The sequence below is a fragment of the Caretta caretta genome, chromosome 7, assembly GCF_965140235.1.
Source record: "Caretta caretta isolate rCarCar2 chromosome 7, rCarCar1.hap1, whole genome shotgun sequence".
NCBI classification, from domain to species: domain Eukaryota; kingdom Metazoa; phylum Chordata; order Testudines; family Cheloniidae; genus Caretta; species Caretta caretta.
This window is the reverse complement of record NC_134212.1, coordinates 18,055,103-18,065,487: the sequence shown is the minus strand read 5'-3', so window position 1 is coordinate 18,065,487 and position 10,385 is coordinate 18,055,103. Positions and strand designations below refer to the sequence as shown.

General features: G+C 39.4%; 1 protein-coding gene across 3 annotated transcripts in view; it reads left to right on the top strand.

Annotated features, from left to right (window-relative positions):
* Positions 1-5,511: 5,511 nt before the first annotated feature.
* Positions 5,512-10,385, top strand: part of SSUH2 (ssu-2 homolog) — a 33,239-nt gene continuing 28,365 nt past the window's right edge. The window contains exon 1 of one of the 3 annotated variants that reach the window (XM_048859051.2): positions 5,512-5,617. In XM_048859051.2, the coding sequence (XP_048715008.2) occupies positions 5,590-5,617 (28 nt within the window). In that variant the 5' untranslated portion in view covers positions 5,512-5,589. The remainder of the gene's footprint in view (positions 5,618-10,385) is intronic. The other 2 variants (XM_048859052.2, XM_048859054.2) reach the window with 2 other exon arrangements.

Below are 10,385 nucleotides of genomic sequence, written 5' to 3'. Positions count from 1 at the left end.
CCTGACTGAAGTTTGTATGTTCAATCTTCGTTAATCATAGTGCAGCAGGCATCCCAAACCAGTCACACTTATCTTCTGAGTGCAGCACAGAATGCTATCGTTCCCCTGGGAGTGGCATTGAACTCCACCACCATCAGTGTGCCTAGTCAAACTTTCCACAGGCCAAGCAAACATGTATGTCTTTTTATAAAGAAAATTCCAAAGGGTTGTTAACAATTGAGGGTAGCTTTTCCAAACACTACACAAAGGTTTTACAGCTATATGTCTCCCATTGATTTTACTGACTTACATCCTGCATGAAACCTCTAAAATAGGAGGGAGTGTGTCCATTGGGTAGAGCATAGGACTTAAAGCATAGGACTTAGAGCATAGGACTTAAACCAGGACTCTTGGTTTCCTAGCTTTGCCACTGATTTGCTGCATGAGCTTGAACAAGTCATTTTATCTTTCTGTACCTCAATTTACCCTTCTGTACTTGGGGTGTTGGACTATGAGATCCCCACATGAAGTATTTATTTAAAAGTATTATTTAAATATACATCCAGGAAGATCTTTTCCACTCCAAACGTTCTGGGAGAGACATCAACTTGTTCCAATCAGAGATGATGCAAGCACATTCATAAGGTATTGTATATAATACTTCCCAGAATCATTGCTATTTCACAGATTGTTTTTTATTCACACCAGATTATCCTACTGAATGGAATCTAGGGCTTTCCCTTGCTAATATTTACACTATAATTTGTTGTTCTTGGGGAGAGTTGATAAGTCAATAACAATGTTATCACAATTTAACAGGCAGTTTTGTTTTATTTACACCATACAATTCAAATGCAATGAAGGGTGTGAGCATTTCTCAGTAGTCAGGTTTTGGATGGGCCGTGAAACTATGAGCCCTAATTCTACAGCTGACAACTGACAAAACTCATACGGCCCAAACCAGCAATGTCTTAATCACCAAAATCAGCAATGTCTTAATATAAAAAAGGCAGTTATAAAAATACATTCATTCCCACCCACAAATCCAACACCAGACACCCTATAAGGCCTCTAAAAATGTGACTAGCTAACAGGAAATAAGATCAGCTATATAGCTGGTACATGCAGCAACTATAGCTATAAAGGTGTCTCTTTTACATGTATTCCTGACAAAGAGAAATAACATGCTAATTCCAGAGTTCCTCGATTGGGAGGGAAGACCCAGTACAATATACATTCACATAGGTATAGACAATAATGTTACTGATACCATGAACACATAGAATTGTAAAATAAGCATCTTAAGAGTAAGGAAAAGGTCACTGTTCACATAAGTCCTGTTAGCCTGAACTGAGACTGTGTGACCAGCTCACTTGCTTTCTCTACCAAGGCTGGTCAAAAAATGTGGGGGGAAATCCAGCATTTTAAAACATGTTGTGACTTTCTTTTTAAGTCTTGACATTTAAAAATGGGGACCAGTGTGACCCCTCTTTACAGGTGGGCCAGAAAAAAATGCTATAAGAAGGTTACTCCATTTTTTATATTATGTTTTATTTTATTTTATTTTGCTTTTTTAAAATTCCAATTGCAATATTTGAAACCCTCGGCCTGGTCTACTCACTGGTAAAGGGAAGTGAGAGTTGTAACGGGAGTGAATTTAGCAAAATAGCACAAACTCAATGAGTGTCTCCAGTTCATTCATTCCGGTTTCTCTTCACTTGGTCTTGCTATCTTTTCCACCAGATCTTAGGTCTTCTAGTCCCCTCAGGGTTCGGGAACAAATGCATTGTAATGGGATTCTACTCAAGCCACACCCAAAACTTAATTTCTGCCAACAATCCCAGAGTTTTTGGAAGTTTCTACTACAGTAACCAGCAGTAAATTAATTAACAGTGACATTTAAACACTCTTTTTAGGATTCAGCACCAATATACTATTGAGTTGGATGGAATTTTTCTCTCTCTTTGGTCCCATTTACGCTACAAAAATAACAGTGCCAGAGGCTCCAGTTACACACTGGTGATCCCGACTGTTAAACAACACAGTTTGGTTTGCAGTATAGATGGGGCCTATCTGTATTAACCATATATCCAAACCATACTACCAGCCTCCTCCATCTGAAGCTGCAACATGAGGAGAAGGGTTGCACAATATATAATCATTTCTATAAAAACCTCCACTTTCAAGGGTAGTAAATGCAGTCACAAATTATAATAACCCTTAGGAGGACTCAGTGCCTCCGTGCCTTGTCCCGCTTATATCAGACTGTTCCATAGTTTTAAAAGATGAACTTCACCAAAGAAGTTCTCAGACCCTCTGGCTTTCACTTGGATGATGAAATGCAGCAAAGCACTGTAATCTAGTCATGCCTCAATGTGGTATAGCACAGACACAGTGGTGGAAAAGATCAGAGACCCCAGAAAAGATGTGACCATCAAGTTCTATTAAGTTTTATTAGGACAATTAGACTTTTATTAAGACAGGTCTGACTTAGATGGAAAGAGAACAGTTATGAACACATCAGGACAGCCTCTAGGCCTTTTCACATAAAATGGAAGGGACAGACGGAGGAAAGGAAAAAAAAACAGGTTTTTAAGCAGCATATTTAGGTCCTGATCATGCAAATTGCCCTACCCAGGCAGACCCAGGAGCCCCAGTAATTTCAGTGGGGGTTCACCCATGCAGCTCTCATTGCAAGATTAGGGCCTTAGAGTCTGTTCAGGATGCCTGAAGCTTTTAGTTAAAGAGTAAAAATTAACAGCAACATGAAGTCTAGCTTGATCATTAAGAGCCATTTACTTTAATCTTGAAGGTATTTAATGAATCACAGCTTCTCAGGTTGAAATTCTAGTGTAATAACAACCACATCTAGCACACTGACAGCATTTAATGACCACCACCAACTCTCACTGGCAGTAATAATGCTTAGCACTGGGGCTAGTGGATTTATTCATTGCTATTAATACATGCTGTTAATTTATTCCTCTCAGAGGTGTGGCTCTATGCCACAGTTTAGCTCAGTGCTTATCAGCACTGTCCCATGGTGGTTGGTATTTTTAGATTTTTTAAAAAAAATCTGATTTAAATAATAGCCAAAAAATTCCTAGCTAAGGCTGTAAGTGCTCTAAAAACTCCATTAACAATTACATTTCAGCTGCATTAAATTATCAATTCAGACAAGAACTCAGCCACCCAGACACTTACAGAGACTCCTTTCCCCACTCAGTCGTTGAGGGACCCATACTCTCAGCCCTCTCCAAAAGCCCTATCAAAGAGATGTCACTAGTTACCAAATTCAGACTATTTTGGACTAAGAAGGGGAGCAAGTTCCAGAGTCCTGGTGCCCTCACTCAGAACGCTTTGTTAGCCACCCCCTCTCTGTTGGAAAGAGGGGGAGATTCAGCTCACGTGCTCCTGCTGACTGCAGCTAGCAGTAGAATGTAAACTCTCTTCCTTGATGACCTGAAAGCAATGTCAGTATGGACTAAAATGTATAAAGGTTTTGGAGCTATAATAGGGACTCATTCTGAGTTACATTGTCAGTTTATACAACTCTGACAGCGTCAACAGGCCTTAAAGTATGTGTAGGTGGCTCCCCCAAAATCTCTTATGTAGGGAGCCTTCCTGGCTGGTGAAGTACTGGAGTGAAAATTATACACCAGCTGTGCACCCAGACCTGACATAAGGCATGGATCAGGGCATGCCAGTGGTGTGGCCAGGGAACACTACACTACAAGTATTCTCCACTTCTCACAGTTTATAAGGTCCTTACTGATTCCCAGTTGCTGTTGATGAGGATTATGATGTATTTGTCTTGCAGCAGCACCTAGGAGCCGCAATCGTGAACCAGACCGCACTGTGCTAGGCACTATACAAACACAGAACAAAAAGACAGTGCCTGCCCCAGAGAACACCCAATCTAAGTATAAGCATCATGCCTGCAATTTTGCTCGTCCGTTATGCAGTCCATGCAAAAGGATATTTTCATAAAAAATTCATGTCTTTTTTTTTTCTGTCAAAATTTTTCAGTGAAATGTTGCCATTTGGAAAATTTTGACCAGGTCTATAGCAGTTGAAAAAAGGGATGGAAGGAACTTTTCGCCCAAAGATTCTTTTTTGGTCAACATTTGACATTGTGATGGATTAAAGTGAAAACAAAAATCCAAAATTTGACCAGCTCTAGAGAAAGGCTCCTACAGCCTCTCTCTCTCACACGTGCTTCATACCTACATAAGGATGACACAGAATCAGGCCCCTAATGAATCAAATATTTGAATATCATTGGATATTAACCTTTTGGCCACATGAACTAATAAGTAAGGCACTGAAAAATTGGCTAGTAACAACATATCCTCCATTCAATTCTTTTTTTAAAAAACTTCACATTTTTTCTTTTTCTATAAAATATAAACAATAATGAAACAAAACATATATAAATACACGTGCAAGATGGAAATAGCATATAAATAACAAAAAAATTCAAGAATAGGTTGGTTTCTTAATTTATGATAATCATCAGCTACCTGGCCAAAGTATCTCGTTAACTGTTTTCCCAGACAGGCAATGGCTTATTATCCTTAACCATATCAATCTGTTCCTGATATTTCAGCTCATAGAAACGATGGATAACATTAGAGAGCACACATATTACCAAAGGAATGCTGTCTGCAAATAGTACAGTTCAGTTAGTTTTTTTGGATGAAGGTTGAAGTTCTAAAAGGAATTATGTTTGTGGAATCAGAGAACAAAAAGAAAGGGATGTAAGGTACACAAGAGGGAGTTGGGAAAGCTTAGCATAGCTTGGCACAGAATATTTATTAGCTCATTTGGTATAGCTACAGTATTCACTAGGGGCCACAAGTATCCTAATTTGAGTTGTAGTAATGTACAGGATTCACATATATACAAGTCTGGCTAACTGAAGAGCAATGAATGGAGGATTCTGATCATTGCTTAAGTCTGCCAAAAGCTCTGGTCTCTAGCTGGCATGTATTTAGCAATCATAATCATACACAACAGCAGAAAATACCCAACATCAGATACAAAAACTTCTAGTGACAGCAAAATAGGTGAAAAGGGAAAAAAAAGACAAAGTCCCATAACAGGAAGGTATTTGTTACATACATATAAAACAGTACATCTGTATTTTGGGTGGTGAATAAAAGGAATAAAGCCCATGATCACGTTTAAACCCACAATGAAAGAACTACCTTTCTCATATTACTGGATGGAGAAGAGGGACAGATGGGAATATGATGTGTAGGGGGACTTATCACCTACTCTACAGCCCCCTTATGTCAGGCTAGCTGACCTGAAGGGCCCATTGAGTAATCTGACCCTGTGTGTTAGTCTTTCTAAACATTTTGTCCCCTCTTATGGATTTTGCTCTGGGAGGGGAACGTGACACTCATGAATTTGTTTGGCTTGTATTTTCATCACTCACTTTTGCGTCAGCTTTCACTTTAATTCTGACCTTTGAATTGTTTGTGAGGTGGGAGTGGCTGGAGGGGATGGGCTTTAGCTACTATGAACACAGAATGCTCAGAAAACAATGCATTCCATGGTGGAAATTGGGATTAGAAAATCCTCTTTGCCTCCTAACCCTTGAAAATGGACCATGAACAGAATGAAGATGACAGTAAGTAAAACTAAAGGAAATATAGCCCATGTCCTGAAGAGAGTATTAGTATTCTCTAATACTTTGTTTTCCTATTTTGTTATAATGCATGCTTAAAGATAGTTATAGGCTTTTCTTTCAGGCCACCCACCGAACAACAGTATGTTTCCAGCACTGAAAAGGCCCACAGTAAATACATGCATGCTTCCTCCCATTGTCTGTGAAAACGTGGCCGCTGTCAATGCATTCCTTAAATACACCTCTCTGGACAGCTGAAGATGTTCAGTTCAAATTTAGGGTCTGATCCAAAGTCCACTGAAATCAGTGGAAAACTCCAATTGCATTCAATGGATCAGGCCCTTAAAATCATCTTCCATAACTAGAGTTCCATAGTAGTTTTACATCACAGTTTTGTTTTTAATAAACAGAGGGTTTTTGAATTCTACTACTATAGCAAGAATTGAACAGGGACATTTATGTCTTCTAATAAAATGCTGTGTAATTTAGACATCTATGATAAAGGATCCTTGATCTTAAACCTTTGTCTGCACCTTTTTAAAGAGATTATAATACAGTCCAAGAAGAGACGCCCATTTCAAGGGGCCCCAATGATACACTGCTGTCACTAATACTGCTGAAATGTCATTGAGTTCTGATGTTTAATTCATGAATGAAAGTCTTGATTATTGTAGGGAGAAATAATGATGCTACATGAAGTATTGTTAAATCAAGAGAAAAATGAGATATTAATCTCTATCTAAAGCACTCAACACCAGGTCTGACTAACTGCTAGAAAGAGAGTTCAGAAATAGGTGAAATGATACAGGGTGAACTGGGTTTAAATGATGCTTTCCTCAGGTGTTGTGAGAAATAATTATGTTTGAATGCTATATTTTTCTAATGAGTGAGATTGGCTAGATGTTGTTTGGAAAGGGTTGATCCAAAGTCATTGAAAACAACGGGAGTCTTTCCATTGACTCCAAAGGGCTTTAGATCAGACCCTGCAATAACATATATTATTACAAGTATCCGTTAAAACAATTGCACATCAAGAAAATGGGCATCATTATAAGCAGATTACAATTGAAAAAAGAAAATGATCATCCCAATATATTATGAGTGTCATATAAATGCATTGACACCATTTACTTCTAGCTTTAAACCTTTCCTTTCTCATCAAAAGGAAAAAAAAATTCTCAATATGTAATTCCTGCCGATTATGGATAAACTTTCCCACAAATATTCTTTTATATGTAGGGAAAGGATGACAGATTTAAACCGGCTGTAATTCCAGAATTCTTCCAAACCATTTTTAAGTTTTGTCCAAACATCACTTTCTCCGTTTCCAGTAAAAATATATAAATTCTTTTTGTGTACTGAATGGCACAAAAGAAAGGTGAGAAAATAAGAGATGACAAAGTTCTGTGTATTTTATGATAGGGGAAAAATGTATTTGGTCATTTATTTTATACGTGCCTATCACTCATCCACTCATATCTACATTGTGGATTCTTAACCAGCCAGTCCCAACCACTCTGCGCTTCCATATTGCTCCATGGAAGGGATGGGGCGTTGGTTTTGCAGTCTAGTTATAGACCCCCAAAGTCTGAAAAACAAATGACCGAGATATCACAGAAAGTGTAAGAATGTAACAGTATAGGATAGGGCATACAATAGTTTCGCTTAGCCAGAAACTCAAACCCAACGGACCTGCCCCGTTGGAGTTTGCTGGAAAAAAAATCACACTCCTGTAACCTTAGTTTCATCATAAAATTATGGTGTTTCCATTGAGAAATTATTCTATTTGATGACAGCTCAGACAAACATGCTTTTGAATTTGGGGTGGCCACACTGGAAAGCATCTACCCGAAGATGAGCTCTGCATTCTGGAGGTCCATCCATACACACATATGGTCTGTGGATGGAATTCTGGGGCATGGGCACTTCCAAATTGGTGTCACCATGTGCTTCCATGCATTGCTGAAGTCAATGGGAATTTTGCCACTGACTTCAATGGGTGCAGGATTAGATCTCTAACGTACAATACAAGAACATGCTGCAAACTGAAATACCTAAGGCACAACTGATGAGTAACAACCTACACTCTCAATTTCCTGGCTTTGGTCAAAGTGCTTCTCAGCACTTCTCATTGTTATTCTAAAGTACAGCAATACATGTGTTTATATATTATTGTGATATCCAGCAACAGGAAAAAGTCTGTTGGTGATTTATATGCTCCAAATTCAGGATATTTATAACTCAGCCATTGAAAACATTGGCATGGAGCTGGAATTTGGAACACATATTCTCAGCTCAATTTTTGTTGTAAATAAGTTACTTAAAATTGCTGGGCTATTTTTAACTTTAGCCCATTAAAAATAAACATTTCGGTACTCTTAAGAACATGCAGAGCTAGATTTTTTATAAGTACAGTGTGATTTAGAAATCAAAAATATCGGCAGAGATTGTGGTGTAATGGTTAACAGGGTTCTAGGGGTAAGGACACTTGGGTTCTTGTGTCTGCATTGACAGTGCCCATCGGTAAACCACTGACTCTCAGTTTATGCCTCTATAAAATGTACCTAATGCACACCTACCACACAAGGGTGATGTCAGTCTCAAAGAATGTTTATAAAGGGTTTTTAGTTCTCCGAATGAGACAAATTTATAAAATTGACTGATTTCTTGTGGCCATCATGGCCTAAGTGAGTTCCACTGGTACGTGATATGAGTTGGTGAATTGGGTTGGTTATCGCAGTCTAGTCCAGGGGTGGCCAACCTGAACCTGAAAAGGAGCCAGAATTTACCGATGTACATTGCCAAAGAGCCACAGTAATAGGTCAGCAGCTCCCCATCAGCTTCCACCCCTCCCCCGGCTCCCAATGCCTCCTGCCCACTGGCAGCCCTGCCAATCAGCGCCCCCCACTCCCTCCCCACACCTTCTGATCACCTTTTCCATGGCGTGCAGGAGGCTCTGGGGGCGAGGGGAAGCAGTGAGGGCATGGCAAGCTCAGGGGAGGAGGCGGGAAGGGGTGGAGTGGAGGCAGGACCCTGTGCAGAGCCAGGGGTTGAGCAGTGAGCACCCCCCGGCACATTGGAAAGTTGGCGTCTGTAGCTCCAGCCCCGGAGTCGGGGCCTATACAAGGAGCCGAATATTGACTTCTGAAGAGCCGCACGTGGCTCCGGAGCCACAGGTTGGCCACCCCTGGTCTAGTTCATAGTGGACAGCTGTTCAAATCATTAGTGGGAATCTCAGCAGAAATATCGTGGAAACTGAACTTGTAGAGAGGCTGTGAGTGAGTAGGCATCAACTAATATGGGCCCTAATTCCTGGGTCTGTCACTGACCTACTGTGTGGCCTCTGGCAAGTCATTTCAGCCTCTCGGAGCCTCTGTTTCCATGCTCATCCTTTGTCTGTCTTGTAGCTGGAAAGCTCTGTGGGGCAAGTATTGTCGGTAAGTATCTATTTGTATGGGATCTAGCACAATGAGCCTTCAAAGTCCATTGGGTCTCTAGTCACTACTGTAACATTAATAATTCTCATATTATCCAGAGGTGAACCGTCCATAGATAGGTGTAAGTTCTCCAAATCTCTTTTTTCAGCAGATAATTTCTTTTGAACACAGAGATGGGGCAAAACTGGAAGTATTTATCCAACACCTTTCCCTATCCCTGGACATTGGAAGTGCAGATAAAATGGGACCAAGATCAGAATTCTCGGACTACCCCTTGATTTTAAATTTTCAAAACCAAACTCTGACTCCAGGGACTTTAGAAATGCATAAATAGACTAATATAATCTGTGATCTAATCTACTACTCTAGAGATGCTTTGCTCATTGCCTTAAATAAAAACACTTTGAATTTGCTCTGGACATGACCAAAATAATTATACTGAAAGCAACATTGGATTTTTTTAAAAAGAAAGTGTCCTGTACTGTTTATCTCTCAACATTAGGCTGACATCTTCACTCCTTCAGTACAAGGACAACCTTGTCTTCTCCTGCACAAGAAAGGTGACATTTCTACTGAAGCATATAGTTTCTTATTTTCATAGGTAAAATAATGAAGAGGTTAATTTAGGCTCTCTGAAGAATTGAGAATGGTCTCAGAAGAAAAGTCAAGTAAATCAAATTGATGGATGACTGCACTGAGCCATTCTTTATGTCGTTTGAATTGTACATTGTTAGCAGATGACATTTCCTGGCTCTTCCACGTGTGTCTTTGTTTTCTTTTATTAACTGAATTTTCTTCATGGTGCAGACCACTCTCATATGATGGGAAAGGTCACTGGATGGAAGGCTAGTTAATAAGAGATTGTTTCTGGATGAAGAATCAGGAGTACCAATTGTTATAGCTCAGTAAGGGGAGTATTTTTAGAGCAGCACATAAAGAAACAAACATCTGGTGTCCCAAGATTAGGATTAAAATAGTTTAAAGTGTGGCAAAATTTTATAGAAGCAACTGCTAGTTACCAGCGTTACTATTACTAAAAACAAAGGGTGAGATTTCTAAGATAACTAGGGGGTTTGGACACTCAGCTTTCATTATCTTTAATGGGCCTAAATGCCTTGGGCAATTTGAAATTCTCATTCATATTTTCTTATCCAGTTACTAAATAGAGAAGTCCAACCTCTGGAAAACTGGTATTTACAGGAATACTTCTGTAAGGTCCTAATTCTGCATGCTCATGTTTAACATTACAAGTATGAATAGTCCCATTAAAGTGATGTGTGTATAAAGCTAAGAATGTGCATAAGTATCTGCAGAATCAGGACCTAAATTCTAAT